Source organism: Eriocheir sinensis, chromosome 2, assembly GCF_024679095.1.
Source record: "Eriocheir sinensis breed Jianghai 21 chromosome 2, ASM2467909v1, whole genome shotgun sequence".
Classification (NCBI taxonomy): domain Eukaryota; kingdom Metazoa; phylum Arthropoda; class Malacostraca; order Decapoda; family Varunidae; genus Eriocheir; species Eriocheir sinensis.
Genome location: NC_066510.1, coordinates 17463545 through 17479971, shown reverse-complemented (window position 1 = coordinate 17479971; position 16427 = coordinate 17463545). Strand labels below are relative to the sequence as shown.

At 46.7% G+C, this 16427-nt stretch overlaps 1 protein-coding gene across 1 annotated transcript; it reads left to right on the top strand.

The window, feature by feature from the left end:
* Positions 1-88: 88 nt before the first annotated feature.
* LOC127000367 (uncharacterized) lies at positions 89-15466 on the top strand. Its single transcript, XM_050864028.1, has 12 exons — positions 89-703; positions 8321-8413; positions 8966-9059; positions 9707-9888; positions 10214-10345; positions 10636-10933; positions 11229-11303; positions 11649-11835; positions 12519-12645; positions 12835-12948; positions 13426-13592; positions 14398-15466. Exons 2-12 carry the CDS (start codon positions 8354-8356, stop codon positions 14606-14608), a joined length of 1647 nt encoding a protein of 548 aa, XP_050719985.1. The 5' UTR covers positions 89-703; positions 8321-8353; the 3' UTR covers positions 14609-15466.
* Positions 15467-16427: the final 961 nt, after the last annotated feature.

Genomic DNA, 16427 nt, shown 5'->3' with positions numbered 1-16427 from the left:
AAGAACGAGATTCATTGAGAAAAGCATTCCTAAAGGGGCGGGCGACGGCGGAGAGAATGACGCGGAGGAGGCAGAAGAGCGACACAGTGTTATCGTGACTCACTCAGAAGGGTCACTGCGCACCGCTCGGCAACGGCAAGTCGGTGGTTGAGTGCTTACCCAGACGGCTATTGGCAATGACGTTAAAGAAACGCAGAACGCTGGAAAATCTCAATAACAATGATGCAGGAGGAAGATGAACACAGGACACCGCTCCCACTTAGTTTGGTTTGTTTACTGATCACGGTCACCCAATTAAGTGTTAACCTGGCGCTTCCTAATTTTCCCGTTCACACTAGTGGCGATCAAGGGCCTGTCTCCCGCGTCATGTTGCCAGATCTCACTGTGTTCCATTTTCCTCTCTCAGCGCGGGTCAGCAGTCAACAGCGAGCACCGAGCGAGCAGTCGCCAGTCAGCACTCACTTGCCCGCCGCCAGCCACGGGAAGCAGGCGTGTGTTCGTGCCTGCGTCTTGCGTCTCGACTTGAACTAAGTGATATTAATACGTACTTGTTCTGCATTCAGTGTTAATTCCACGGTGATTATTTTTATCTGACATCAGATATCTTAGTTAAGTTCAGTTGAAGCCTGTGGACATTCTTGTGGTAAAACACCGATGGTGCTGAAGTGTAGACGCGCCTGAACACTTGCCGGACAGCAGTAAGGTAAAGTGTGTGTGTGTGTGTGTGTGTGTGTGATTGCATGCAAAACTCTGCTTAGCACACTCATCCCTTGACTACTAGATTTATGGTACGTGTGTTTGTGCGGCGGTTCGTGGATCCTCAAAAATGATGATTTGCTGACGATGCCTATCTTGTGCGATCAATTATCGATGTATATTCGATATCTGTTCACATTAAATCGCTGACATAATAAGTAATTACTCTTTTGCCCCCCTCCCGTGGCCATGAAATATACGCCATGAATGCAGTTTTTTCTTTAAATTTCGAAAAAGAAAAATAGTGTTTTCTGAGAGTTGTCATTTGCTATACTTTCAATGCTGAAGGCCTACTTCCTACGTCTGCCTTCATCATTTCAGTATGACAACATATTTTTAAACCGATGTGCGTTTGTATCGTATTAAGAACGCAACGATATTGTAGCGGTCACAATATCACTGACAATGCTACATATGAAGTATGAGGAAGCGAAGAGCTGGGAAAAAAATGCAATACTGAGGATTTTCTTTCCTTCGCCTAGCTGTGAGTGTTTCCTGTCCTCCGGCACGGACACAGGGAGATTAAGATTCTCGCGTTACCTGGGGCCGAAATTGCAAACAGTTAGGTCTGTCGCCCCGCCCGCCCCGCCCCGCCGCACATCCCCGCTGCGGCTGTTTCCCTCAGTGGGCCGCGCTGAGGAGTGCCGACTCATGATCCTCAACTCATCCACGTAGTAACGCAATGTTCTGCAGCATCAATACACCTATACCACGCCGAGGTTACTTCTGATGGAAAAACAATCACCGTCTGGACCATGCCGGATACTCGTATTGGCTATCAATCGGTTTCCTGGGTTGAGGCTGTAAGGCAACTGTTGGCGGCGGACCGTTATCCCACTGCGGCGGCGGGCTGCGGGGGGGAACGCAGGAAGGCTGACCGCCCGTTCGCCCGGCCGGAAGTAAGGCAAGATCCTTCACGCTCAGCTGTATACACGATCTCGACAATGCGTCAAGCGAGGGAAACAATCGCAGTGATTTCAGATAGTTTTTTTTCTTTTATTACGAACATCTTTATCGGAGGAGACACAGGTTTATCACCAGCAAGTAAACTGATAAACGAATGAATATAGTTCGTATAACTGTGCTGTCAGTCTACGCTACTACGAAGATTGGGCGTTTAGTACAGTATAGCAGAGGATGAGTCTTGGGTAGGTTGTTCAAGGAGAGAGAAAAAAAAATATTGCCCATTCTTAGCCTTCATATATACGCCACCCGCCCCGTTGACTGTCATGTCAAGGTTGGGCTGCATAACGTTCAAGAGCTACCAGACACTCCCTTCCCCCCCCCTCCCCCCTCCGTCCCTCCCTCCCCTCCCTTCGCTTCCGTTTTTCCTCTCAGCCACAGCGGGATCGAGCGATGAGTAGACTCCTTCCTGGTTAGTTCTTCCTATATACTGTTTGAACCTTTACTTCCGGGATAGACCGAAGAGATGAGCGGCAGAGCTGAAAACCACGTACGATTGTTTCCGCTTCTTACTCCTCTTCCACCACCATCACCACTACTACTACTACTACTTTTTTTTTTTTTTTTACAGTAGAGGAGTCAGTTCAAAGGCATAAAAAAAGGTAAAAAATGTAAAAAAAAAAAGCCCGCTACCCACTGCTCCTATAAAGAGTTAGAGTGCTACTACTACTACTACTACGACTAGGCTACTACTGCTACAACTACTACTACTACTACTACTACTACTACTACTATTTCTCAAGCACCATTATCTTTATTCTTTTTCACTTACTGGTCTTCTTATCTCGAGCTATTGCGAATTATTACCTCTGTACTTCCCGTTTTGTGTTTTCCGGTCAAGCTCACATTCCTCTCTCTCTCTCTCTCTCTCTCTCTCTCTCTCTCTCTCTCTCTCTCTCCTGTAGGTAGGCTAGCGATTAGATCCGACCACAAGACTCACTATTACGGCCTGCAAGTAACGGCTCGATGTGTGGGCGGTGGGAGAGTCGAAGCGTCACCCTCACCGCAGAGACTTATATCACAATCATTACATTACTCGCCACCACCACTTCTACGTATAGGGCTGGGACTCATCCATCAGCTCGCCCTCCTCCCATACGTCAACATCAACATCAACACTCACTCTACACCACCGTTGCCAGATTGTCGTACTCAGAGCATAGTATTTACCGGTTTCTGACGCCTAACTATTGCCAAGAAACATCAGGAATTAACTATTTTAACGATAATTATAAGTGAATCTCCTCATTGGGGTCCACGAGACAGTTTTTGGGTCGGAAGTCGGTAAATATAAGAGGCTGAGTAAGATATGTGGCACCGTTGTTCTGCAGTACGTTCCGTCACCCATCAACAACAACTCGCCCCCCTTACGTTCGTCACCATCATCAACATCAACCCACACGTTTATCATCTCTCACCGAGCTCTCATATATTATATTCCGAGCACAAGACTAGATCTACACTCGGGGATGGCGATGGCTGGCTTGGTGATACTCTATTGCTTCTCTTTCCTCTTCATGTTCCTCTACCTTATTCTCTTGGGTGGGTGGTGATCGATGAATTGATGATGCTCTCTTACTTCCCCTGTGTCTTCATGGGTCTATTTTACCTTATTCTTCTCTTATGCTAGTAAAGATAGATGGCTTGTTGATGCTCTGTTGCTTCTCCTTCGTCTCCATATACCTCTGTTTCCCTTGTACTTTTCTTGGGTAGTTTAGTTTTGATCCAGGTGTTAACAGAAGCTTATGTTAAGGACGTTAAGTCGAGGGGTTCACCATAATGGAAGAAACAATTTAGTCCCGCCTCTATTCATCTTGATAGACATTTGAGTACACACTTCCTTCGTCCGCCTCGGTCTGGAGTTCTTTTTCACGGTTCCTCCCTCGTCAGTCATGCATCGCCGCGTGTCTTCCGGCGGGGAGCATTTCACGCAAGCGCTGACCGTGGTAACAGCGGCCCTTCCTCCATCATAAAGGGCGGTGAGGCGTGCATTTTTGGATGGGCGGGCGTGAAATAGGACCAGACACACACAAAACGAAGAGGAATCCAACCCCAAGTTTATAGGTGGATGTGTTTGTTGTGGACGAGTTTGACCAAGAGGATTGTTTTATTTTTCTATAGTAAGGGAGACAGGTCAGGGGCCAAACATAAATAAAAATAAGTATGAAATAGGTGTGCGCGCGTGTGTGTGAGTGCAACTTCGCGTTATCTATAGCTTCCTTAATATGTCCAGTGTTATTAACTTTATCTCTCACTGCCTCGTCTTATTGTTCTCACTGATATCACTCGCTTTCCTACTTCATTCATCATCAATAACTACACCGCGTAAGATCTGTATTGTGTCGTCTGCCTGTACGTGTGATCGATGCCGTTTTGCGTGCCAGTGCTTGCGTCTGATCCCTTTTTGCTGAAGTTCGTGCTGGTAACGTTATATAACCTCCCTGCGTCGCCTCATGTAACAACTCGAGGACGATGACGATCACTCAATCCGGTCCGCCGCCCTTCGTGCACCCGCCCCGCTGGCTCCTTCACGCCGGGCTTGCCATGAGGACGGGTGTGGAGGGAAATATACAGTTCGTGCTCCTCCTCCTTGCCCTCCGGTGGGTCTGTCTCACGTGACTACCCCTCCCCGCCGCATCCAGAGCGTGGCAGGGCTTACAGAGACGCCAAGACCGAGTAACCTGAAGTGAAGGGCCATTACCGTACGTGGAAGAAGAGCTTTTTACTTTACTCATGTGTCCCTGTATATATAGCCCTCAGGACAGCTCAGTCCATCCAGAGCGTGGCAGAGCTTACAGGGACTCTAAGAACGAGTAACCTGAAGTGAAGGGTCATTACCGTACGCGGAAGAAGAGCTTTTTACTTTTTTCATGTTTACTTTACTCATGTGTGCCTGTATATATAGCCCTCACAACAGCTCATTCCACCTAGAACAGTGTCATATCAGGGGTTACAGAGACACGAAGAACGAGTAACAGTAAAGGTCATCGCAGCGCGTGGAAGAGGAGCTTTTTACCTATTATCTTGTGTACTTGTAACCCTCATGATATTTCAGTACATCCAGGGCGTAATATACAGGCCCTGTGGGGACGCTTAAGAATGGGGTTCCTGCATGAGGTAAAGGTTCATTTATCACGGCTGCGGTGACGAACAGAGTGGAAATGGCCCATATTCTCAAACATTTTGGGGGTTAGGGTCGTATTTTAAAACATTTCGTCGCCTAAGTTCACATAATTGACGTGGCTTTCGTAGGAGCTGTAGGCCTTTCCAGGGGTACTTTTACGACCCTGGTGGTAGTTGACTCTTCTTCTGTGCCATGAACCTTAAAAAACACTCATGAAAACCAGATTGATCCCCTCTTTGACCTTTAGAAATAGTTGATGTGAGAAACGATGGTGTCTTAAAATACGGCCCTTACACACCTACATTTGATAACGCTTTCCTACAAGTTGCGCTAGTGTTTCCACGGGCAGTTCTATGAGCCCAGTGGTAGTTTAACAAGGCTTCTGCACTCATGAGAATCCGACAATTTTTTTTTTGTGGCCTTTGGAAATATTTTTTGTGGTAGCCGAAAGCGTCTGTCAATACTGGCCTTATCTTTACCCTTCTGCTCTGTCTCCAACCCGTGCTGTAGGCCGGTCATGCGCATCTCTCTGAAGTCTGCGCGCGGAAATAATGGCTCCGGGAATTTAACGGTATCCATCATTCCAGCGGTGACGTAAGCAGACTCCTGAATCACTTGAACCTTCTCACCTCAGCATGAGAAGCGCGATCACGGCCAAGCAACAAGAGTGGAGACAGATGCTCGTCCTGAATGACCTCCAGAAGCTTATATATGTTGTTTTATTTTATCCTCATTAGTCTGTTGCGTCTTACAAAGTTGATGCTTGTGGTTTTATAATGTGTAGATATTGCCACTTTCCGCAGTGTGAGATGTGTTTCAGGCAGAACATATGTTGCCTCATGGGGTTGGTAACGAGTATAGACGCTACAGATTCACTATTCCTTGTCTTTCGTTTATTTTGAGTATATATATACCTTGGTGCAAGATGTAAGAGTGAGTAACCTTTCCCTGTTGCTTCATCATCCTCAACCCTTAATACCTCCATGTCATCCGCAAACTCGGGAATGAAAAAAAAGCCTCTGTTTTATTTATCAAAGAGGAAAGATTGCTTTTGTTCAGTATGCTCTTTATATGTAATAATCACTGTTTTAGCTCTCTCTCATATCTGCAGAACGGCAATAAGTTGGCATAATTCCTCAAAATAGCTTTAAACTCTTGTTCGTCTGCTTGCCCGTGAGTTTGTGTGTAACGTTTCTTTGATAACTTGAACGACTGCGGTTATAGCTGCCTCTAATCTTTAGAAAACGCCGGTAAGATGACACAAATAGCTCCTCATATGTTGTTTACTCGTCTGCCTGCATTCCTGTGTGTGTATGTGCGCGTGTGTAATGATCGTGTGTGTGCCTGGATAACCACCGCCGCCGCGACCACGACCACCTAATATTACGTCGTGACATTGTTGCCAGCGCCGCACCGACCCCAGCCTCGCCTCAACACGACCGTCGGTGCCGCTGCGGGAGGCTGCAGGGGAAGGCACGCACGCGGCCCATCGCCATCAACTACCTCGTTAAGATAAATGGTGGATGCCGTGTGTGTGTGTGTATGTGTGTGTGTGTGTGTGTGTGTGTGTGTGTAGGGGGGAGGAGGGGGATAGATAGGTAGGTAGATAGGTTAGTAGTTCTCGCAAATCATACTTTATTTTTCATTGAGGTCTTGTTTTAAATGGTTCCGTATCTTATGATAGTATAGAACAGTATAAGAGTGCGTGCTTGTATGTAGGCTATCACTGAACCTTATAATACAAAGAATCTTAAAAAAAAGCTTAAATGATCGGCAGTAAAGAGAGAAAGAAAATGGGAACACGACAGATTGAGAAAAAGAAAAAAAAGAACGGAAATTAAAAGAACCACGAACGGCATACCCGGCAGAGAGAGAGAGAGAGAGAGAGAGAGAGAGAGAGAGAGAGAGAGAGAGGGCGACCCAGTGACCGCCACCACTTTACCCACAATGCTGCAGATGAACTGAATTCCTGAAGGTGACTGCGGCAGAACGCAAACACGCAAAGGGGGGGGGAGGAGAGGGAGGGAGATGGAGACAAGGGGGGAGGTGAGGACGAGAAAAGGAGAGGGGGGAAGGAGGGACCAGGAGAGAGAAAGGGAGATGAGAGGGGGAGACAAAGAAGGGAAAGAAGATGAGGGAGAGGTGGAGATACAAGGGAGGAAGAAGGAGAGGGAGGAAAGAGGAGGGAGATGAAGGAGGAAGTGATGGGGAGAAAGGTAGGAGAGGGAGATGAAGGAGGAAGTGGTGGGGACATGAGAGGGGAGGGACTGGCGGGGAAATTTGTGGTCCGGGTGATGAATACTCTGGCCCGAATTAGCGAGAGACACGCCCTTCTTTTGCTGTTATCTTATGAACTTGAGAGTTGCTTGCACACATAACGGAGGAGGAAGAAAGCAAGGAAAGCAAATAGAAATGAGAGAGAATATGAAAGTTGTGAGTCGATGCCTTTAGAAGTGGTTGGTAATTCCTTCACCTTGTTATTTTAGTGATGGACTGATTGAGAGAGCATAACACACGCACACACACACACACACACACACACACACACACACACACACACACACACACACACACACACACACACACACACACACACACACACACACACACACATTGCCTAGTCATTAAGAGGACACACACACACACACACACACACACACACACACACACACACACACACACACACACATAAGAGGAGAGAAAAAAATGAAAACAGCGTATTTGCCGAGTAGCGGTGCGAGCATTGACCGTGACTGGCGGAGGCACGGCAGAGAGGAGAGGGAGGTAGGAGAGGAGAGGAAGGAGGAGGAACCGAGAGGAGGGAGGGAGGGAAGGGAGGAGACCGCGGCCACGTGTTTCATTCAGTGTGTTCCCTCCTTACCCTCCCTCCTACGTAACCTCTCCCTCCTCCTACTACTCCAGCATCGCAATTTCCTGGAGGTGATGCAGCCTAACAGGTGGACAGGAAAGGCTGATCATCAAGCCGGTTCATGGTATTTGGAAAGTCGCGCGTCCGTTCTGACTGATGTGTTTACGGTGCATGGTTTATGGTACACTTTCAAGAGGAGAGTATCAAGACACCTCGCCACCCGAATTTGTCTTCTCTCCTGACTTCTCGTTCTGTTTTCTTTTGTTGGGGCGGCGTCTAGTGGGCCTTTTTTGTTGTTGTTTTGGTTTATTGCCCTTGAATTGCCTCCCTTGCTGTAAAAAGAAAATTCAGCTTTTTTATACGAATAGTGACGAGAGGAACATGCAATAGGTTTTGTCGCCTGCACGAGGGAGGCGTTTTGTTTTTCGTTCATATTTATTTCTTTATATTGTTTTATTTCCTATCCATATTGTATTTTTTGCTATTGATTTTTTGTTTCTTTGGTGTTCATTTGTATTGTTTATCTTTATTTGCTTTCTGTCTGCGCCTGTTTGTTTTTTTGGCGTCTCACTTGTAAGTTTGCATAACCAGGTGTGTGTTGTTTGCAGGACGTGACTTGGCGGCGAGGAGCGAGCGGAGGGATGGCGGTGACGAGGACGGCGGTGGTGATGGTGGTGGTGGTGGCGATGCTTCTAGTGATGGTGAGTGACGGGTGACGACGATCTAGTTATTAGGGGAGAAGAAAAGAGGAGAGAATCGCGGCGTTCCTATTAGTGTGGGATGCGATGTATTTAAATGAATTACGATTTCGAAGAGTGGAATTTGAAGTCACTGCTCCAAAGTTTGTATGAATAACGTTGTATAAACTAGTTCTAGGCTCTTATAGTGTTGACTGAACATATATGATTTTGTTCGTGATCTAAGGTACATGCATCACCTTGTACCAATAATTATAACATTGCATACTCTAGGCTTCATAATCTAGACTGAATATAAATGCTTTTGCCTGTGATTGAATTTGCATGCATGCTTTATATGACTAAGAATGACTAAAACTATGTAATCGAGGGTTTCTACACGTAAGGCACACAGATACATACCTAGGCATGGTGACAGATACTGAGCAACTACATCTCCAATTATACATTCTACCTATTTTACATCTACCTATCATACATGCTACCTAGTCGAGGCTGTTTGGTGAGGCTCTGTGTCCAAGGGTGTCTTTAGCGGTGGTTGTGTTTCTCCTGCAGGCTGGGAGAGGGGCGGGGCAGGAACAGGAGCAGCAACAGCACCACCACCACAGGGAGCCGCCCATCAAGCCTGCACTCTCCAACAAATTCGTGGGTGAGTAAAGGGGCTATTACACTGGGCAAATTTTCCGTGGATCTTCACCCAAACCACGATTTCCGCTGGCGTGGTTCTCATTTGTTTCTTGTTATTTCTGCTGCTGATGGTGAGTAGTACCGTCGTCCTTAGGTGAAATCTACCGTGGCTTTGGAAGATCGTGGACACGTCAGAAAACAACGGAAATATGAGAACCACGCCAGCGGAAATCGTGGTTTGACTGAAGATTCACGGAAAATCTGCCCAGTGTAACAACCCCTTAAAAGATTCGTGCTCACTGAATTGCGCAGTCTACATGATTCACGCTTGGCCCTCTGCACCGTCGTATATACATAACTTTCCCTTTAAATTTAAGGTCCATAAAAATACACGATAAAAAGTCTTAATAGTGAATGAAAATAGGAAAAAAAAACATTGTGATAGGATCATTAAGACACACACACATGCAGGCACACACGCACGCTTACGTCCATAAACATTAATGATAAAAAAGTCTTAAAATAGTGATCAACAACAACAAAAAAACATAAAGAGTGTTAGATCCATTGAACACAAAGTCACAAACACGCAAACACACACGCGCTTCACCACCCCCCTCTCCTCCTACCCCTCCCCCCATCACCACCACACCCTCCCTTCCTCCTCAGGTGTGACTAGCAGGTGCACGCGCGGCTCCTTGATGGTAGACGTGAGCACGGAGGAGGCGTTCTTCGGCTCGGTGTACGCGCGAGGGTACCCGAGCAGCTGCCGCGAGGTGGGCCAGGGCAACACCTCCACCTCGCTCGTCGTGCCCGCCCAGAAGTGTGGCGTCAAGGTCATTGAAGACGAGGTGCGTGCGGATAATGTGGCAATGACGTGTGTGTGTGTGTGTGTGTGTGTGTGTGTGTGTGTGTGTGTGTGTGAGAGAGAGAGAGAGTTTAGTCACCCTCGAGTCCTGAGTGAGACAACAAAATTAACTTAAGCTCACGCACGATAAAGAACGATAAACGATGGTATAATACATTACAAATACAGTACAGCACAGTAACTCCTTTCCCTTTAACCCTGAGCTCGAGAAAAAAGACTGGGTGAAGCTTACACGATGCTTAATACAATACAAATAAAGAACTCCATGCACAGTAACTCAATTCCCTTCCCCTCCCTCCCCTCCGCAGTTCGGCCACCACACCTACGAGCTGCTGGTGTACATTCAGTTCGACAAGTGGGTGCAGCAGGTCATTGACGAACAGGTCCACGTTCGCTGCAAACTGGAGCGGCAGGCCGGGGAGCTGCAGGCCCAGGCGCAGGTCGGTTGTAGGTCAAGATGGCGGGTGATGAAGTGTTTAATTATCTCACTCTATCTATCTGCTTATCTATCTCTGTTTGTATGTGTAGATTTCATAAGATTTGGTTAATTGCATTTTGATTTAAGTGTGTGAAGTTGCCGGGTCTCGTCTTCAATTTTTGCTTTATCTCTTTTCTTTCCTTGTAACCTACCTGTCCTTATATACTTCCCATTGTCTGTTTTCTGTAGTATCTACCTGTCTGTTTATCTGCATCTGCCTATGTCTTCAAGTAGTTGTTCAATGCCCCGCAGATGAACGTGGTCAACCAGGACTCCGAGGCGACAGTTCCGGTGCGAGAAAAAGAGGTTCTGAGCAGTGAGAACAACTCCATCGCCACACTGGTCCTCGCCGCCGGTCCTCCACGCAGCAAAACCTCCTCCTCTCCTTACTCCTCCTCCACTCCACGCACCTCCACCACCGCCGCTGACGACTCGCCCTCCAAGTACCCCCGCCTGGTGTCCCTCCGCCACAAGGGGTCGCCGCGAAGGGCCCACGACACCATGAGGGAATGGCACCCCGTCGAGACCCCACCGGAGCTGCTCATGTGGCGTGAGTTCGACGTTTCATTTTGGCAACCCTGTTTTTTTCCTGTATGGGTGCCATGTTGCAAGCCTATTTTTGTTTTGTTTTTTTAGGGTAGGGGAGTAGTAACTAGTCAATCTTTTTACACTTTATAATAAGGTGAAGTTGGGGGCATACACTAAAGATGAGTGTTGCCTCGGTGCTCATCTCTGTTACATTAGCCCTTTAGTCTGTGGCGGAGAAAATACAGCCACACCAGATATCACTTCGAGGGTTGGCGCACATGCTTGTATCTCGGCGGCTAATTCTGAGTCTCCTTCAGGAAACAAGATGCCGGAAGGGAACTCCGAGCCGGTGTCTTGCTGGATGGACATCGTGGCGGGGACATCCATGGACGGTACGTAACTTTTTTCGTCCTGCTTATGCACGTTTGTTGTCTTGCTGAGGATGAACTTCGAGGAGTATTTGATTTGCTGTCCTCTTAAGCCAACAGAGAGAGCAGTTCAGTTTTTTGATATACTGAAAATCATCTATATGCTTCATGATTAATTAAAAGTGTCAGATAAACCAGTGTAAATGAAGAACATGAGACATTTAGGAGTTTAAGTAATTTTGAGAAAAGTCGTTTTATGTAATGTAAGATCGAGATAACCAAGTAAAAATTAGAATAAGGCGAGGTATTAAACTGCGGTGCTAGGCTATAAGTAAACTCCCGAATAATAACCCTAACCCCGTGTCACAGGTAAGCCCGTGTTGGATCACCTGCTGGTGGGTGACGACACGACGATGGTGCTGAAGGTGCGGCAGACGAAGGGCCTCGACACGCGCATCACCTCCTGCATCGCCCACGACGGCTCGGGCGACCAGAGCCAGGAGCTGATCGACGAGAGTGGCTGCTCCGTGGACGACGACATCATGCCCCCTCTAAGGTGAGCAGCAGCAGTAGTAGTAGCAGTAGTAGTCATAGTAGTAGTAGTAGTAGTAGAAGCGGTAGTAGTAATAGTAGTGGTGGTAGTGCATGGTAGAAGCAGTAGTATGAGTTGCAGCAGTAGTAGTAGCAGAAGTAGTAGTAGTAGTAGTAGTAGTAGTAGTAGTAGTAGGTAGTAGAAGCGGTAGTAGTTATAGTAATGGTAGAAGTAGTGGTGGTGGTAGTGCATGGTAGAAGCAGTAGTATGAGTTGCAGTAGTAGTAGTAGTAGTAGTAGTAGTAGTAGTAGTAGGTAGTAGAAGCGGTACTAGTTATAGTAATGGTAGAAGTAGTGGTGGTGGTAGTGCATGGTAGAAGCAGTAGTATGAGTTGCAGTAGTAGTAGTAGTAGTAGTAGTAGTAGGTAGTAGAAGCGGTAGTAGTTATAGTAATGGTAGAAGTAGTGGTGGTGGTAGTGCATGGTAGAAGCAGTAGTATGAGTTGCAGTAGTAGTAGTAGTAGTAGTAGTAGTAGGTAGTAGAAGCGGTAGTAGTTATAGTAATGGTAGAAGTAGTGGTGGTGGTAGTGCATGGTAGAAGCAGTAGTAGGAGTTGCAGCAATATAAGTAAAGTTGCTCGTGATGGCAGTGGCAGTATAGTAACCATGAACCCACGTCTTCGATCTACAACCGTTTTTTCTCCTTCCAGAGTAAAGTTCAACCCGCGTTCTGGCGTCAAGATGGCCTACGCGTCCTTCAAGGCCTTCAAGTTCCCTGATCGCGACCACCTCCACCTGCGCTGCACCGTCCTCGTCTGCCTCGGCTCCTGCCAACTAGTACGTCCTCTAGTCAAGCTGGCTCGGTCCTCTCTCAGACGCCTCAATCTTAGTCAAATCATTTATCAAGCTTAAAACTCTAAATCTGCCTGTTTCTCTGCCTTTCAATGTGCGTTTCTCTTTTTCTAATCCTTCTTTGCATGTTTATCATGTGGTTAAGCTTTACACGTTCTTTTTGCCACTTTTCAGCCCGTTTGCGGACGACTCAGCAATCGCATAGGGCGGCGGATGGGCGGGACAGGCCAGGGCAGCATCCAGCCTGTGCTCGACCTCAAGGACCTCGTCACGCCCCACCATCAACAGGTACTCCTCTTCCTCGCTCCTTCTGTCCCTCCATCGCTCCCTTCCTCTTGGCCTTCATTTCCAGTTGTTCTTCCTGTTCACTTAGTTATCTCATCCTTGCCTCTCTTTTTTTTTTTTTTTTAGCAATATAGTCTTTAATCTTAACAGTAGGTGCCTTGTTCCTCTCTCTCCTTCCTTACAGTAATTCTCAACATCTCCCTCTTCCCTCGATTTTGTTACAGATCCCTTTAATCCATATGCAATAGTACGCCACATTCCCTTGTATTTATTAACTTGCATCTATTTTTCTTTTTTCGCCGTATTAATATGATATATATTATGACCAAGGACTCTCTAGAACAAGGATTCCATATGCATTAGTACGCCACATTCTCTAATATCACCTTGTATCCATTTTTTCTTCTTATGAATAGGAATTGAGTCGTAGCCAATGATTCTCTAGTGTTTTTGGTTGTGACAGTCCCTCGCCTTCCCCAGACGCCTCGGACAAACGCTAGAGCCCTCGCCAAGACCATGGTGGACAAGGTGGAGGTCTTCAATTCCGTGGAGGTTCGAGCTCCGGGGATCGAGAGTAACCAACCGAACCTCGTGAAGCAATACCGTACGGACCGAGGCTCGAAAGTGGAATCCGTGGACTTTTTCAGGTGAGTTTAATGCATGGGGAAGGGACAGGTGAGAAACATTATTATGATTCGGATGATCAAGTATTGTCAGTATATGGAAAAGGGGAGAGAGGCGGTGGCTGAGTGGTTAGCGTGCCGGCGCCGCGTCCGGGTGATCCAGGAGGGACGCGGGTTCGAGTCCTGGATGCCACACAGCTGGGATTTTTCAGTCACCGCCGAGTGGCATAAGACTACCCACATGCTGCCCTGAAGACCACCTATCAACCCGGACTCTTGATTACTTCTCCAAAGAGAGGCTCAAAGATGAGCTCCGGGGGGCAGTATGAGCCAAAACAAGATGGCGTTACTAGAAACATTCGCCTGCGCCACAACGGGCTGGGCCGACAGTCAGGCCTCACCGGTGAAAAAGCCTAACAGCGCAATAGGCCGCGACGTAAAAAAAAAAAAAAAAATGTCTCGAGAGGCAATCACTGTATTCGTGCCTTAAAAACTACTCTTCACTCTGGTTCGTTTATTGCAACACTTTTCAAATTAAAGTTCTGTTTTCTCATCCTCTTATTATCTTCCCTAATTTCCTTATCCTTGTTTTCCCTTTTCTATGACTTTTCGCTGTTTCCTTACTATAGATTGCATCCTTAATCACTCAGGCTTCGCAGCTAAGAGCTGTTATCACCATTAACTTTACTTTATGGTTGATGGAAAGATTAACCAACGACTCATCTATCAAAAAGAAGAAAAAAATCCCTCCACATGTTTTTCTCTCATAAAAAATAGGAAGATATCAAATGAATCTCACATATAACGTGTATCTCTCCTTCTTCCCCAGCAACGAGAGTATGTTCTGCGTCACGCCCTACAAGATGATCCTGGCTTTCGGGGTGCTACTGACGGTGCTGCTGGTGGCAATGCTCTTCGCCCTCTACTCCTGCGTGAAGGCCCGAGTACTCAAGGCCAGGCTGCAGCACCCGCCCCACCACCCCGCCGAGGCCGCCAGACACTCCCCCGTCACGAGCCCCTACTACAGGTTCGCCCACTGAGTCTTGCCTGAAGGAAGGTCTTGAACGCATATACCTGACGAAGAAGCGACCGAACGGAAGGATATTCTCAACACACGAAAACTGAAGGAAAACCTTGGAGTGGATGGAGAGTTCTACGTTAGCATTGTTCACCCTAACGATGTTTTGTGAGTCTATTGTCCATCTATTCCGTTACTTAAGGTGTATTTTTGTAGTTTAGTTTTGTATACAGTTGGTGCTTAGGGCATTACCGCGGTCGCTCTGATGGGGGAGGCTGCGCGGGGGATTGGTGTGTGTGTGTGTGTGTGTGTGTGTGCTAATCCCAAAGACGCTGTTTTTAGGGGGGGGGGGGATTGTTACGGTTATAGCTTTGTAAATGACGTAGTGATTGTTGTGTTTGTGTATATCTTATTCGTATTTATTTATCTATTTATTTATTCATTTATTTATTCCTGTGTGTTTGCTCATTTGTTTTGCCAGGCGCAGGATTCCGAAAGTTAGGAAGCACAAAGGAATCGGATACTAAGATATAGTTACAAGCTCTTGTCTCTGTATTTCGATGTTGTTTTGTTTATGAAGCGTTGTTATGTCTTTGAAGAATCGTATGATACCTAATGTTACCGTGAGTCTTGTGAAAATGAAGTACCCTTTTTTTTATCCTTTTAAGGGTGTTATGAGAGAGCATTGTGTAACACCCCACAACCTAAATATGCTGAGGATTGATGTATATTTATATTTTTGTGTATTAAGCTATTATATACTTCCTCATATATGTCTGTATTGCATTATTGTTTTATAGAGTTATTTGTTACACTCTATACGCCGAGAGACTTTAATGTACTGTGTTCGAGACGCGAAAAATGGCAAATCTGTTTTGAATATCCATGTTTCAATTACCATCTACTTATTTTTATAGCTATAGTTGTTCTGGCCTTGATATATGGAAGTAGTGTTGAGTGTGAGAAAAATAATTGAACACACACACACACACACACACACACACACACACACACACACACACACACACACACGTTATCACTAGTTTATAAAAAATGAACAAACTACACAATAACACTTAACGAGCCATTTCACAGTTCCCAAATCCCCCGCCAGAGGGCCGCGCCACCTGTGTGCTCTGCTCTTATCAGTCACCCACGGGCCTTCACGGAGGATGGGTTATGTACTTTTTTCTGTGCAACTGTTTGAGGTATTGGGCACAGCAAACCCCCAGCGGCGCCTTCTTCAGATGGACGAAAGGAAGGGAAAGACAGCCAACCCCCAGAGACAGAGACAACTGCCTTCAGGATAATGTAAGTGGAGATCTTTTGTTTTCGTTTACTGTCACCATTTTGAATTGTGTAAGTATGGCCGCCAACATAAGCTCTGTCGCCTCGTCATGAATAAGGAATTTTGGGCCATGAATCTTCTCGTGATGCCCCGACTCGAGAACCGAAGCACCAGATACAAATACGGTTCCTGGTGACATCTGGCAGTTGATGGGGTTGGGGAGTAGGGGAGGGGAGTGGGAGGGGTGTCGTGGTCCGGGGGTAGCAGGCTAATAACGGGGGCTCTTTGCTGGGGGTCTCGTTGGGAGTGGCAGGGTAAAGAAGAGTTGGGTGTAAGGAAGGCATGGAGTAGTTGCTGGTCCATGGGTAACGAGTGGCAGAGTAAAGAAAGGCTTTGGTTTGTATGCTAAAGAATGGTTGGTTGTAAGGAAGGCGTGGAGGGGTTACTGGTCCAGGGGTAACGAGGATGGTATCAGGATAAGGGGAGATTGGTGATGGTATGTCCGAGATGGGTTGGCTGAAAGGAAGGCATGGTGGGGATGCTTATTCAGGGG